The 16,112-nt window shown below is 42.7% G+C and overlaps 1 protein-coding gene across 1 annotated transcript in view; it reads right to left on the bottom strand.

Moving 5' to 3' along the window:
* Positions 1 to 4,239: 4,239 nt before the first annotated feature.
* Coch (cochlin) overlaps positions 4,240 to 16,112 on the bottom strand; it is a 12,462-nt gene continuing 589 nt past the window's right edge. Inside the window, exons 3-12 of the mRNA XM_008838797.3 lie at positions 16,029 to 16,079; positions 14,192 to 14,348; positions 12,942 to 13,075; positions 12,432 to 12,494; positions 11,244 to 11,288; positions 11,017 to 11,164; positions 7,766 to 7,869; positions 6,927 to 7,153; positions 5,829 to 6,345; positions 4,240 to 4,758 (exon numbers count right to left, since the gene is read on the bottom strand). Of these exons, the coding sequence (XP_008837019.1) occupies positions 4,583 to 4,758; positions 5,829 to 6,345; positions 6,927 to 7,153; positions 7,766 to 7,869; positions 11,017 to 11,164; positions 11,244 to 11,288; positions 12,432 to 12,494; positions 12,942 to 13,075; positions 14,192 to 14,348; positions 16,029 to 16,079 (1,622 nt within the window). The 3' untranslated portion in view covers positions 4,240 to 4,582. The remainder of the gene's footprint in view (positions 4,759 to 5,828; positions 6,346 to 6,926; positions 7,154 to 7,765; positions 7,870 to 11,016; positions 11,165 to 11,243; positions 11,289 to 12,431; positions 12,495 to 12,941; positions 13,076 to 14,191; positions 14,349 to 16,028; positions 16,080 to 16,112) is intronic.

Raw genomic sequence — 16,112 nt, 5'->3', positions numbered from 1 at the left:
CTACAGGGAGGCCCTGCCTCAAAAAACAATGTTTTTGAAGCATTTCTCTCACTGGGGATTTTTTTTAAAGTTATTAAAATAAGCCATCCAAAGCCTTCCCTAGAATTCAGAGATGCAATTTTATATAATTCTTTGAGATACCCTGTTGCTTTATTCAATCTCAGTTTTACTTAATAATCATAACCTGTTTTCACAAAATGTTCAGCAAAAAAAAATCCCACATTATTAATGAAAGAAAAATTGTCCTATAAATAAGGTTAAGAATTATATCTTAACTTTTCCTTCAATTAAGTAATATCCTTTTTCTTAGAAGGAATTGCAAATGGAATTCTATGCAAGCTTTAAAGAACTTATATGCAAAATTCTATTTGAATTCTTGCTCTAAAAATTAGATTATGTATACATTGAGAAATTTCATGACAATTTCAGTTATTGCTGACTTCAGAGCTTGTTACAAAATGTTCCTTTGGGGGGCTGAAGAGACGGCTCAGTGGGTAACAGCATATGATTTGAATCCCCAGGACGCCTGGTAAAAAGCCATGCATTGTGGGCCCGAGACCCTGATAATGTCACTGGCAAGTCAGCCTCACCCAAAGGTTCAGTGAAAGAGCCTTTCTCAAGGCAGTTAGGTGGAAGTAACGGGACAAGGATCCTGCTCTAGCCTCTCCTCACCACTCCCTTTAAATAATCTTCCAAAGCTGGTATTGTTCCTGACGGTTTTCCAGCCATTGCGTTGTCTGGCTGCTGTAACATGCTGCTGTCTACAATGCACGAGCATTGCCTCTTTTACAGTGTACTGAGGTGGATTAGTGTGTTGATTTGTTCTTCTTTGCATTTTTATGATATTAAATACAGGGACTGAAAGGTTGGAAAAATGATTTTTTTTTTCTTTTTGGTCTTTTTGAGACAGGGTCTCCCTGTAGCTCACTATGTAGACCAGGCTGGCCTTGAACTCACAGAGATCCACTTGCCTCTGCTTCCCAAGTGCTGGGATTAACGCCTGGCATTATGTACGTTTTTTTAAGCCCTCAATATTTTTTAAGATTTGATTTTTTATGTGTATGAGTGTTTTGCCTGCAATCTGTAAGTGCACCAGTGTCTGCAGAGCTCAGAAGATGGCATGAGACGCCCTGGAATGGAGTTAAGCATATTTATTAGCCACCGTGTGGGTGCTGGGAACGGAACCCTAGTCCTCTGCAAGAACAGCCAGTGCTTTTAACTGCTAAGCCATGTCTGCAGCCCCTAAACTCTGAATGTTTATTTTTCCTCCCATACTTGTATTTTTCTCATGTCAAGCTGTTACCCACTGAAACCAGCATCTCAATTATCTCAACTCAAATGGGGCTAAAGAGATGACTCAGCAGTTAAGAGCATTTGCTTTTCCAGAAGACCCAAGATCGATTCCCAGCAACCACTTTGGGCAGCTCACAAACACAGCACCAGCTCCTGGGGGTGTCTTGATGCCTCTTGCCTCTGCAGGCACCCACATTGACATGCACTGATGCACACACAGACAAAAAGTTACAAAATGAGGGGCTGGAGAGATGGCTCAGCAGTTAAGAGCACTGGCTAGTCTTCAAAAGACCCAGGTTCAAATCCCAGAACCCACATGGCGGCCAACAACTGTAAGTCCAGTTCCATGGGATCCGACACCCTCTTCTGCCCTTGGGCATTGCATGACACGGGTGCACTTAACATACATGCAGGCATTGCACTCGTATATACATAAAAGCAAATTTTTTAGTTACGGAGGTTACAAAATAAGCTGGGTGTGGTAGTGCATGCCTTTTATCCCAGCACCTGGGAGGCAGAGGCAGGTGGATCTTTGTGAGTTTGAGGCCAGCCTGGTCTACATAGTGAGTTCCAGGACATCTGGGGCTACAGGGAGACCCTGTCTCAAAAGGACAAAAGAAAAAACCCCAAACCAAGACAACCCAAAGTTACAAAATGAGCCAGACGTCGTTGGGCTGCCCCTGTGATCCTAGGAGGGTAATTGGTTCAAGGTCTGCTTGGGGTACAAGACCTTGCCTCAAGAAGTACTGTGGGGGGCGGGCTGGAAAGATGCTCAGCAGTTAAGAACACTGGTTGTTCTTGCAGAAGGCCTGTGTTCCAGTCCCAGCACCCACATGGCAGCTAATAACTGTAACTCCAGTCACGGGGGATCCAACAGCCTCTTATGTCCTTCGTGGGCATTGCATGACACGGGTGCACTTACCTACATGCAGGTGATATATTCATAAAAAAAATAGTATAGTGAAAAATTACAAAAGGAGCTAGCATATTTGACATGCCTGCTGAAGCTGGATTGTAATAGATGTTTTTAAAACTTCATTTTTAAAGCTCTGTGTGATGGTGCAGATCTGTAAGTCCAGCACCCATGTGGATGAGACCAGCCTGTCTCCAGAGAACCACAAAGGGTTGTTTACTTGCAAAAGTTCTTAGTAGTATAAAATTTCAATTTCCTTTGCTGCTTTTGTCAAAGTATTAGCATCCCTGGTTACCTCTGATGCCTCAAAATTTTGTCCTTTTTAGAAATAACGGGGGGGGGGGGGGGGGGCGTGAGTTAATGACTTGAAACTGGGCTTTCGTGCATTACTAGATGAAAATTTGTGGGCTATGTATTTATGAGAAAGTCAAGTTAAACTATTTCATAATGTTAAGATCATTGTTAAAAATGAGTCCATTAGTATCCTTTATTTATTTATTTATTTATTTTTTGGTCTTTTTGAGACAGGGTCTCCTTGTAGCCCCAGCTGTCCTGGAACTCACTATGTAGACCAGGCTGGCCTTGAGCTCACAGAGATCTACCTGCCTCTGCCTCCCGAGTGCTGAGACTAAAGGCGTGTGCCACCATGCCCAGCTATTAGTATCCTTTTATAAGAGCTGAGAGGAGGAATGTCTTCAACACCCATTTTACCAAAATTGTATGTTTTGGAGATAGCTCCTCTCTCACAATACTTTTATTACCTTTACACAGACTATGAAATTTGGACATACTTCAGTAAATCATGAGTTCCAGGGCTTTTTCCAAGTCAGTTGATTGTAAACAGTTTCAGAACCAGAATCTGTTTGAATCAGGGAGGCCTAGGATGCCCGGGTGCATGAGGAAAGCAAGAACCTGCTTTTAAAGAAGGGAAACCTGGAGAGGTGGCTCAGCAGTTAAGAGCACTGGCTGCTCTTGCAGAGGACCTGGGTTTGATTCCCAGCACCCATGCGTTGGCTGACAACCATCTGTAACTCCATTTCCAGGGGATCTGACACCTGACCTCCTCAGGCATTGATGACATAGGTACACTTACACACACGCAGGCAATACACTCATATACCTAAAATTAAAATGTTTTTAAAATGAAGATAAGCAAGATGGGATGATGGAGCATCTCTAGAGAGAGGCCTTGGTGGGCTCTAAATCCACATTAAGGGAGTGTTGGTATGCTTTGCATCAACTTCACAAATGAGGTTAAATCAAAATGACACTGCTTAGATTTCTATTGAGGCAGGTATTCAAAAGCATGTTTTAATGGTTAACCTGGTAATGACTATGGTGATATGTGAAACAAGCATTCAGTAAATAATTGAAAAAATATTATTGCATGATTTAATTCTTGCTGGTTGTTCCATATAAACTAGCAAATGTGGAATTCTTGCCATATCCTAGGGAGAAACACTTGAAATACATACCAACTTGGTAAGTCACTAACAAGTTTTATTGTTTACATATCCAAGCTATTATACCATATTTTACCAGTAGTTACAATTTTTTTCTTGGTCTTTTTGAGACAGGGTCTCCCTGTAGCCCCAGCTGTCCTGGAACTCACTATGTAGACCAGGCTGGCCTTGAACTCACAGAGATCCGCCTGCCTCTGCCTCCCGAGTGCTGGGATCAAAGGCGTGCGCCACCACGCCCGGCTAAAGCATCTATTTTCCAAAAGCTTTACCAACTTAACATTTTCTCAGTCCTTGGATGGCTTTCATAACAAGTCTTACATCTATACACATAAAATTAAGACTATAAATAGAAAAATACCAGGGAATCCCATTTTATTTTATTGAATGTGGTATTTTCAATTATAAGACTACCAAAGCAGCTTGATAAATGATTCCATATAATAACTACTATGTGAACTAATAGCTGTTATCTAGTTTTAAGAAAATACCCACTTGGGTCAAAATTTATGCTTTGTCTTTAAAAACCTGGTTTCATTATATGGTCAATGCAGAATGATTAAAGAAGGAATGTTGCTTTGGGTCTATCAGATTTTCTTAAATTGAGCTATGAAATTCTTGTCTACATTTATAGGCATATCTGAGCTATGGTTTGGACCTACGACATCTCCTCTTTCCTGAGTCTCTGAGGACCCTGATTATGAAACCTCATCCAAGTGTTGTGAACCAACTGAAATCTCAATTGTAATCAGAAGTCGGGCGCTTCAGATGAATGTTTATTTGCTTAAGACAGCTGTTGACATAATTATTAAGTATCTGATCTGGGAATACTATATAGTTATTCAGGTATTGTGAGCCTACAATTTGCACATTAGATCCTTTTGCACATATTCTTTGAGTTGTCAGGATGTCACAATTATTGCTGGGATTCTAAGAAATCTCTACAAATGCCTCTAACAACATCGGAGACAATTGGTTCCAATCCTGTGAACTCTCTTGTGAAGAAAGCATGGGACTCCTTGGGCTTAGAGGCCATATCTTTCAGGTCATCCAAGGGTGCCCAAGCCACACCAACGGAGAAGATAGTGATACCTACAATGGAAATATTTTTAAGCCAATTAAAAATAGGCCTAGATTACATAGAAACTTAATGTTTTCCACTAATACATAGCTTCAGAGAAAACTGCATAATTTCTGAAGTGAAATCTATACAAAATTGTTAGGTGATTTTCACAGTTCTGATTATTATGGCAAAAAAATTGGCTAAAATCAAAACCTTTGCCATCAGTAACAATATATAATAGAATAATTATTGACGTAAAAATACTTAAACATTCAATATCCGAGACTGCATTTACCAACTAGAAATGTTCTTGAGCTGATACTATCTTTTTTATTTTTTTGAGACACTGCATGTAACCCTGGCAGGCCTAGAACTTGGCTGTCTACACTAGGCTAGCTTTGAATTCAGAGATTTGCCTGCTTCTGCCTCCTGTGTGCTGATGTTAAAGGTGTGTGCCACCATGCCTGGCAAGGTATTTTTTAAAAATTTTTAAAAATTATTTTTATTCTATGCGTATGCATGTATTGCCTGCATGTAAGTAAGTGCACCCGTGTTGTGCAATGCCTGCGGAGGTCAAAAGAGGCTCTCCGATCCCCTGGAGCTGGAGTTACAGACAGTTGTTAGCTGCCATGTGGGTGCTGGGATATGAACCCGGGTCTTCTGCAAGAACAGTCAGTGTTCTTAACCGTTGAGCTATTTCTCCAGCCCCATGGCATGGTGTCTTTTATTTTTAAGCCCCTTCATGCCTGACAGAAAAGAGTGCCTGTTACAGTCACTTCTAGACCATTCCAGAGTCCTAGTAAGTAAGTGACACTGGCACAAAAGAAGATTACTAAATGGCAAAGGTCTTCAAGGGTTGTGTTGTCTGAGAAATGGGCAGGAGTGGGAATCTGTGTTTACCTCAGTCTTCACAGTTACACTGGCAAACTTTCTAATTAAGAATTGCCAGTGTTTAATCCTAAAGCAAAAAATCTGGTGACTAAACTGCTCAAGAGATTTAAGTGAATCTAGAAGAATTTCAGAAAACAAATGCTTAATGTTTCTATCGAGTCCTGAAATTCGCAGGGCTCTTCGTTGCCTACACAAAGCATGACCTTACCTGCATCATGGGCGGCAGCAGCTGGGCCTCGGATGTCATCATAGGACTGCCCATCTGTAATAATTACCAGGAAGTTCTTGTTGGGACTGTGTCTAATGGGACCAAATACATTTCTAACAGTAAAGGCGATGGCATCACCAGTGGCTGTTCCCCCACTCATGTAGCGGATGTTCCCTATAACAGCTAGGACGTTCTCTTTGGTGGTATAGTCAGTGAAACTGAATTCCGTGCGCTGATCGTAAGTGAACTGTACAGCTGCGATCTTGGCGCCAATGTCTGAGATTTCAAAAGTCTTGGCTATGTTGGAAACAAACTGAAGCATAAGGCGGAAATTACTGTCTCCAACGCTGCTGGAGCCATCAATCAGAAAGGCAATATTCACTGAGTTGTAGCAGGTCCTGCTGCACATCATCTGCTCGTGAGTGCAAAGCTTCTGCACCAGGGGTTTGACATACTTTGTGGTGCCAAACCAGTTGGGCATGTGGTAAGAGAAGAAGCCGTTATTCCGACACACAGCCTAATGGGGGAGACAAAAGAGATGCCAAAAGATCAAAAGTTGGTTTGTTTTTTCGAATATTTTGTTTAGGTGAATAGTGTTTTGCCTGCATCTAAGTGCACCACGTGCATGCAGTGCCCATGGACACCAGAAGAGGGTATCAGATCTTGGAACTCGAGTTACAGATTGCAGTTAGCCACCATGTGGATGCTGGGAACCAAACCTGTCTGGGTACTCCAGAAAAGCAGCCGGTGCTCTTACCTGCTGAGTCATCTCTCCAGCCTTCGAAAGTTGTTTCCTAATATTTTGTGGTACTGGAAATTGAATCTAGACCCTCACATGTGCTGGGCAGGTATTCTACCACAGAATGGTGCTCCCAGCCTTTTAAGCCAGGATAGCACCCAGGCTGGCCTTGAACTTGCAGTCCTATTCCTTTAGCCTCCAAGTTGCTGGGATTACAGGTCTGTACTACCAGGGTCACATCAAACATTAAATCAAACCTTAAATGTTCATTAATCTAGTTATGGACCAGTCAGTAAGTACTAGGCTTAAGAGGCCACAAACTGAACCACTCCCACCATCAGAGAGCCCTCGCACCTTACCTTGTCAACAAATGCAACATCCTGAACCATCCCCAGTTCTTCAGGGACAGGCTTGGCCACAGAGACTATAAATACATTGACACCGAACTCCCTGGCCACAATGCCTGCTTCCTCGATGTCATCAGAAGGCCAGCCGTCAATAAACACCACCACCACTTTTGGGATCCCTTTTCTTACACCTGTATCCGCTGTAAAGAATTTCTGAGCAGTGTGCTTCAAGGCTTTTCCTAGGTTTGAAAAAAACAAAACAAAACAAAATGAGCAGCATTGACCAAGGCTCAAAGGACACTTCTAATTCCAGGTAATGACTTGATGCCTTTAAGAATCAATGCAGGGAACTCAATTATATAACAGATCCATAAAATGGGAAAGCTGAATTATCCTTTGGGCCTCTTTTTTTGTCTTCACAACCCACATTGGTCCCCCTCCACCTCCCAGAAACCTCAAATTCCCTTCTTCCATCAGTCACCAGTCAAACACAAAACGATGCCTGTCATGTGCTCCCGCCCTGAGACTGATGAGTGCAGATGAGGAACAAGGTGGCTTCAGAGGGTCCGCCCCACCCGCATTCGTGAGTTAAGGCTATTACACAGACACTGCCCTAAAGCAATAACTGACCTATCTAATACAAGATTATAAACACACAATGATGAGGGGATTTGTGGTTTTGTTTTTAAGTATTATCAGCTAACACCTCAGTATATTTTCCTTTTAGGGCCAGATGCAGATCCAGTCAAAACTAGCACTAGAGAAAGTGTTTCGTACAGTGACACATTGTGGCTTTCAGTGTCTGATCAAAAATAGTCTAGGATGCCACATCCTGGGGACAGTGAACTTACCTGTATTGGAATTACCCCCTTGGAAACCTACTTCTTTTATGGCAAACAAAACGTCTTTGGCTGATGTAAAATTTTTCAAGTAAAATTCTATTTTTGGATGTTCACTATAAAAAACACACAAAAAGAAAAGTTATCCCACATGTACTGGAGAGACAAAATAAGTAAAAATAAGCAGTTAGTTGTCCTTTAAAAGACAAAAAAAGTCAGACCCAAGTTCCTTTTAAAATTCCATAGTATATAATCAACTAGGGTATTGCTGCCTTATGTTTCAGAAAAAAATGTAACAAATACACTTGCTGCACTGAGAGTTTATTATGTTCTAGATAATAGCTAAATATACGTACATAATCATCGTATTTTACTGTCCCAATTATTTGGAGAAACAGGCTCAGCACGCTTACTTAAGCAGTGTACCTAACGAAGCACTCAACATTGAGTCTATCAGCCTTGGTCTCTCTGGACAATATCAGTGACACTGGGGTCCACATTTTAAAATGGGAAATGAATTATAAAATGTGACAATGTTAAGATTTTCTTGTAAGAATGACATTTACCAATCTTAATTCTGAAATTAATATTTAAATAATCTCAGCTCACTTTTAACTACTCTTTGTCTGTTAGAAATCATGTTGAGGGCTGGGGAGATAGTTCAGTCCAGGTCGTGAGTTCAATTTCCTGAAGCTACGTAATAAAAGGTGAGTGTGGTGGTGCATGTTTGTGATCCAAGGGCTGGGAAGGGAGAGACAGGCAGATCTCTGGGACTTGTTGGCCAGCTTACTTGGCAAGTTCCAGGCCAGTGAGAAAAAAAAAAAAAAAAAAACAAACAAAATGGTGGGTGGCATGTCTGAAGAATAACATCCCAAGTTGTCCTGTAGCTTCTGCACACACGTGCATGCGCAACTACATGCATGAATACACACACACACACCAGAGACTATGCTGAGTAAAACAACAGCTCAGCTTGTCTTTAAGTCAACTTAAATGCAATTTTTCAAGCTTTTTAAAAAAATTATTTGTTATTATTATTTTTTTATATGTGTGTGTGTGTGTATGCCTGCATGTAGGTAAGTGTACCCGTGTCGTGCATTGCCCGAGGAGGACAGAAGTGACTGTCAGATCCCCTGGAACTGGAGTTACAGACAGTTGTTAGCTGCCATGTGGGTGCTGGGATTCGAACCTGGGTCTTCTGCAAGAACAGTCAGGGTTCTTAACTGCTGAGCCATCTCTCTAGCCCCCAAATTTTCAAGCTTTTAACATTATAAACTATATTGTTATGTCCAGATTTTTTTTTTTTTTTGGAGACAAGATTGCCTGCCTCAGCTTCCTGAGCAGGCCACACTTGTGGCTGTGGCTCTCCTCGTTTAGCATTAATTTTGTTTCTGCATACCTGGTAAAATGTTGGATTATAAAAATCAGAGTTCATGGTCTATTTCTAGTAACTTTTTCAACTTGTGGCACTTTTCAATTATTCAAATTATGACTTAGGAGATTTGCATTTTTTTTGCATCCTTAAATGTGCAAGGATCATTTTGTTCTATTTAAATACAAGTTCTTGGCATAATTTATTCCAGACTTCTTCCTTAAGTAGAAAAACTATGACTACATGGTAATGAGCATTCATGTTGAAAAAGCATAGGGTCAAATTAGCCAAAACAAACAAAACAGTATGAAAAGAAAGTGCCTGAGAATCGTCTCAGAGACAATTAAAATGTTCAGTAAAGCTTTAATAACCAGAGCACTGCAGAAAATGTAAGACTCAGCACACGGGTCAAAGAAACCTGCCCAGATGTATATAAATTTGACACTACACTCATTTAAAAAGGCCTAATTTTTTTAAAGGCAAAGGACAAATAATTCTGTAATAAAGTTACTGCCCTCTCACAATAAAAAACTGACCACCTACATAAAGCCGCAAGTGAGAGCTGGGTGTGGTGACTACACCTTTAGTCCCAGCAGAGGCAGGCAGAGATGTCTGTGAGATCAAGGCCAGCCTGGTCTACACAGTGAGTTCCAGGTCAGCTGGGGCTACAAAAACACAACAAAGGAGCGTTTGTAGTGGTCCTGAGTTACCCTGAGATGATGCTGGTGGTACTTTAAACTGGCTTAACTTTCTAGAAAGCAATTTAGCTAGATCTCAAACTTTTTTATTTTGAGACAGGGTCTCACTCTGTAGCCTTGGCTGACCTTGAACTCACCCTGTCTCCCGAGTGATAGGATTAAAGGAGTGCACCACCATGCCTGGCCTTGTGCCAAACTTTTAAAGCGTTACAACTTCAGGTCCAGGAATTCAGTTGAATAAAGTAATCAAAGGTGGGCACAGAGTTGACTTAAGGCTACTCCTCACAGAGTACCAGGTGATGATGGAAAGCATCTGAATGGCTAAGTGATTATGCAAATGAATACTATTAAAGCGATTTGCAATGAGTATCTGTCAGGAGAAAATGCTCAAAACACTAAGGGGTGAGAACACAGGCCACAAGACTTTTTTTATAGCCTGACGTGAAAAAGGAATCATATATACAAATATTTTCTTAAATACAGAGAGGAAAGGAAATATTAAGAAGATCATATCTGGGGGACTTAGTCTGAGAAATCTGCTTCTTTGTGCTTTACTTATTTTTCAAGTTTCCTATAACGGACATACTGCAGCTCTAAAACCCAGCAATATTAGTGTTACATGAACCAAGTAAAAGATATCATGCCTCAGATCTCCAACCAAGGAAACATGGAAATAGCTAAAAGGAGCAATGGCAGAGGAGGTCAGGGGAACAGAACGGGCAGATGACTGCGTCTCCCTCCAGAAAAGAAACTGGGGACTCCATGAGGAAGAGGAGGTGGTTCACGTGCAAGCACCGGACCCTGCAGCCTTCTGTCTGGCTTACACAGTGTGTAGTTCACTCAGTCCTTTCATGCTAACGAAGATGCACTCAGACCTGCCCAGACTACCCAGTCTTTGTTTTGTTAGTAGTGTTAGGGCATGGGCATTCTTTTTTTTTTTTTTTTAATCTTTTTGAGACAGGGTCTCCCTGTAGCCCTGGCTGGCCTGAAGCTCGCTATGTAGACCAGACTAGCCTTGAACTCAAGAGATCCAGGCATGGGCTTTCTTAAATCCCGAATTTAAGAAATTTTAAGTTTGGGACTCCAGCTTGTCCAAACTTAAGATAGTTATGTTGAACCAAAATGACTGAAACAGATTGGTAAATTGTCATCATACAAGGCATCCGTTAGTTCCCATTTTATCAAGATTATACCTGGCTTGAACGAGGCCCACGTGTGGTCCTTCTGTTCCAATTCCCAACATTAAAGCCACTTTCCCAACAAAATTCTTCTGTAAATTAAATCGGCGCTGCCCAATATTAAAGCTTCCGTCGATCAGAAATGCAATGTCTGCTTTACAGTCTGGAAAGACCCAAACAAGAGCTTAGTTAGTGTCAAGTGTACATAGAGGGAATGTCATTTTCCCTGATGTTTAGCTTACCTTTATTTCCGGTTTTCTTCTCTGGCGTTTTCTTTAGCCGTTTACCTGAAACAAAGGAAGCTCTTGGCATGAACGAAAGACTGACATTTTCACAGCACAAGCTCCAAGGGGGACAAGCTCATGACGAAGAGGGCTGTGCTTAAGAAATACTAGTAAGTAGGGGCTGGAGAGATGACTCATCGGTTAAGAACACTGGTTGTTCAGAAGAACAGGGTTCGAATCCTAGCACCCACATGGCAGCTAACAACTGTCCGTAACTCAGTTCCAGGGGATCCGACAGCCTCTTCTGTCCTCCACAGGCATTGCATGACGCGGGTGCACTTACCTACACACAGGCAATACACGCATACACATAAAATAAAAATAATAAATAAAAAATATTTAAAAGAAATACTTGTAAGTTATTTCATGATTTTCTGGGCTGGGGAAGCAATACTCCAACAAAAATCAAGTCAGAACTGTGGCAGGCCTACATACTGGGTGTGCACCTAATCTAGGACTTTGACACCCTAAACCCACAGCAAGGCTGGGAATGCAGAGCCCATTGTTCTGAAGTTCTTTGACTTTAAAATGGCCACTATCTTAGAAAAGGAGATCTCTGGATATTTCCTACAGTGGACACACTGATTTCTTTTATTCACACGACAGTGCAGAAACTAAGGGAATTTAATGAAGCAAACTGAGCCAGAAAGAAAGAAGTCTGTGGTACCTTGACCAATTTCTTGACATGGTCCATCAAATTGGGGGGCAGGGGGGTAGAATGGCAGAACTTCAGCAGAGTTTATAATAAAAAGCATGAGAAGCTTGAAATATAAAGTGGATTGCATTTCCACAATACGTCAGTAAATGAGATAATTGCTTTGTTCTTTAACATAAATTTTTAAAATTTAATTTATTTTTATATGCGTTTTGCCCATGTGCATGTAAGTGTATACAGTCCATAGAGACCAGAAGAGGACATCAGATGCCTTGGAACTAGAGTGATAGAAGGACAAATGTTAGCTGTCATTGGGTGCTAGGAACTGAAACCAAGTCCTCTCCAAGAGCAGCCGGTGCTCTTGACCTTGGAGCCATTTCTCCAGGCCCCAATAATATTTTTTTGAAGGAAAGTCTCTGCCAATACATGTGTTTGTGACTCCCAATGCTGTGCCAGGCCGCTAGGGAATCAGGTCTATGCTTCCTGCCTACCTGCTGGTGGATGGGCTGTGGACACCGCCTGTCCCGTGGCTTCCTGGGTACTGCTTTTGCCTTCTGTTAAGATAAAGAGAAGTTTGCTCTTTCCCCTTTCCTCTTTACCATCAGAGCACTATGAATCTAACTTAAGGTTTTAGAGGATGATTAAGGGGGTAATGGTGACTCAGTGTAAACATCACACTGTCTGTTAGGTTCAGAGAACCAGTGTGTATGTTTACTATATTTGAAAAGATCACCAAAAACTGAATTCACTGGTTTTATAGTTTCCTACCTTTTAAGTATCTGGGCATTTGAACTGTAGACAATTTGGACTTCTATTCCCACCATGAAGTGAAATTATTACTCCCCCCAGTCCCCCAAGCTCGGCTTGACACCAAGCGCCACTCTTCTTGACTACACAGTTTCCCATCAGAACCAGAGGTTGGACTAAGAAAAGCAGAAAACCTTCTTGAGAGGAGTGGGGTAGCATTTCTGCACAGGTGAGAACAACGTAATTGTACCTACTAGTCACCGTGAAGGAAGCAGACCATCTGGACAGTGTCTGAGACCGGACACCATTGGCCTCTACTGAGGAATAGTTCTCTCGACCAGGTAGGCTATAAACACGCACAGGTCCCCCTGAGGTGCCGATTACTCCCCTGAAATGCAAGAATAACAGCTGAGACACTATCTACTCTAATTTAAATTTTTTTTTTTTTTTGGTTTGTAAAGATAAGATCTCCCTGTAGCTCTAGCTGGCCTAGAACTCACTATGTAGACCAGGTTGGCCTCAATCTCAGAGCTCAGCTTGCCTCTTTCTCTTGAGTGCTGGCATTAAAGGCATGCACCACCAGGCCAGGCACTATCCACTCTTTTTTGGGGACATCCAATTGACTTATCATGCTATCTATTGCTCTGATTGGCCAAAAAAAAAAAAGTAGCTCAGTGGGGAAGCCATCTAAGGATGCTTGCTGCTAGCCTTTAAGAACTTGCTTATACAGGGACACATTGTGCCTAGGGAAATGATTTTGTATTGTCAAAGTTTGTTTTTTGTTTTCTTTTTGAGACAGGGTCTCTCTGTAGGCCCAGCTGGCCTGGAACTCAGTATGCAGACCAGGCTGGCTTTGAACTCACAGAGATCTGCCCGTCTCTGCGTCCCGAGTGCTGGGACTAAAGATGTGTGCCACCACGCCTGGCATTGTCAAAGTTTTTAAAGTGTTGATAAGAATATACTGATATCCTCTTTCCTGTAGCTCAGAGATTCAGAACTAACCAAGGGTACCAGACAATTTTTAAAGACAATTTAACGGCACATGCCTTTGGACTTCATTAAAAAAAAAAAAATCATGCTGGCTATTCTACTGCCAGATGGGATGGCATTTGCTAACCATAGAGACATTTGGCAAGGTACGTGCCAACCCTCAGTTCAGTTTCCTCATATGAAAACCAGAACAAAGCTGTCCCTACATCAGGATGTTTGTGGTGAGAGTTCAAACAGTGGCTACTATGTAGTAGAAAAACTGTAATATGACAGCAAGGAAAGCTTTAGAATCAAAAGGATGTAGCCATCAAGCAACCTGTCCTTGGTCAGAAAGTTTTACTTGCATGTTTGGTGTTTCAAGTACATCCAGGAAAACCTTAAAAAAATATATCCATCTTCTATGGCTAAAATTAGCATCAAGAAAGCAGCCAGGTAGGAAAGGGGTTCAAACAGCAAGTGGGAAGGAAAACAATTATGCTTCCATCACCTCCCTCCCTGGCGTGTTCAGGCTTACCTGTGGACCGCAGCCCCACAGATGCTGGATACAGAAGCGTACACTATGTTCCCAAAGACAGAAAATTCCTCAGGAGGGCAGCCCCCTGGGCAGAGAACATCCACTTTCTCTTTCCTGATATCCAAGCCTCTGGTAAAGCAGGTGACAGCGATGGGAACTGAAGAGAGAGGACATGCCATAAGGCTTCTAGGCTTCCTGGGCAGGGAGAGTGATTTAGGTTTACACCCTCAATTTCTACACTTCTACTAAAGTACTGACTTACAAGGTCTACATTTTAGCAAGTCAAAAAGATGTCCCAATTTAATCTAGTTCCCACTTACTACAGAAGTCTAATGTGAAAATGTTCTCCCTTTTTAGTTTGGAAGGCATAAGTAGAAACACATCAGAATGAGAAAATAACCTTAGTTGATGAACATTTATTCACTCTAGAAATACAAAAATCTCAACTGTGATGAAACTATACAGTTGTTTGGGGTGAAGACAGTAAATCTGCACCAAGCCTTTGTGGAGTATTTTCATAGACACATGCAAAAACTCTCTGAGCTACATTTTCCACAGTACCATTAATTTAGTTACCTGACAAAGCCAGAGCCTTAGAATCACATGTTCACATAAGCCAACCAGTTAAATGGTACCTGGATTCACAGAATGTTATTTGGCTAACACATTTTACAGATGAGGAAATGAAAGCTATGGGGTTAATTTGCCTAAGGAACCTTTCCCAACTCACAAATGACCAGAACACAAAAGGAAGTTAATCCTATCTGGATGGAACAGTTCATCTACTTAAATCTGGTTCTTTCTGCCGCTGATCCATCCATACTAGGCAGCAAATACATCTTCAGAAAGCATTGCTAATGAGCTCAGACATTACAATCTGATCAATCAAGAATCAAAGTTTTTGAACCAGCAGTGGGAGCTCACACCAGTAATCCCAGCACTCCGGGAAGCTGAGGCTGGAGGACTGCTTTGAGTTTGAGGCCAGTGTGGGCTACACAGTGAGTTCCAAGCTACGGAATGAGGCCATCTCAAAAAGCAAGCAAAAAGTAAAGTTGTTATTAGAAAAGGTCTTAATTTGTCAAATTCCAGCACACCTCCAAATAGTAACTTGCCAGTTTACTGTTGAAATTAATATTTTTAAATACTATTTTCCAAACACAGAAAATTGTCTCAAGACATCTGGAAACAGAAGTTTCCTAAAAGTAACTCCCAATGCAGTCTGATCGCCTTGCCAGGTTAACTGGTCTCTGCCCTGGGTCCTTTCCCGCGTGGTCGGTGCTGAGCGACACCTGGAATGTACTGGCCATGGATGAACCGCGAAGACGCTAGTGACTCCTCGGCGCGGTTAAAATCCCAACCCCACGGAGGAGCCGCGCACCTACGTCGAAGCCTCATCCGTTTTCAGCGGATGGAGAAGACAGGACTCTCGCTAACGTCGCCCGGGTCCAGGAGGGCGGACACGGCAGCGAGGCGCAGGACTTACCATTTCCAAGAAAAGCAAACGCCAGAGCTTAGAAACGAAATCGTCTCTGACTGCGCAGAAAAGACCCGAAGCACGGGCGTCCTGGGACTGCCTACTCGCGGAGCCAACTCTTTTCAGAGTGGTTCTTGTGCAGACACAGCTGTGGCCCGGGGTGGGGGGCTCTTCCCTAAGCCCGGACGGCGGAGCGAGCGGGGCCGGGGTGCCCCGAGGGGTCTTTCCCGCGCCGGAGAAGATGCCCCCGCCCGTCGGACCCCAGGGGACGCGGGGGAAACCGGCCAGGCGGGGCCGAGTGGGGACGCGTGCGGCCGCCGGACCTCCCGGACCTCCCCGTTCCCGGCCGGGGGCGCAACTCACCGGCTCCCTCCGCGCGCGCGGGCTCGGGCCTCAGCAGCAGCAGGCACGCACCTGCCGGGAGAGGAGAGGAGAGCTGGGCGGCGT

The sequence above is a fragment of the Nannospalax galili genome, unplaced genomic scaffold (assembly GCF_000622305.1).
Source record: "Nannospalax galili isolate Female #2095 unplaced genomic scaffold, S.galili_v1.0 scaffold1619, whole genome shotgun sequence".
NCBI classification, from domain to species: domain Eukaryota; kingdom Metazoa; phylum Chordata; class Mammalia; order Rodentia; family Spalacidae; genus Nannospalax; species Nannospalax galili.
This window is presented reverse-complemented; position numbering and strand designations above follow the sequence as displayed.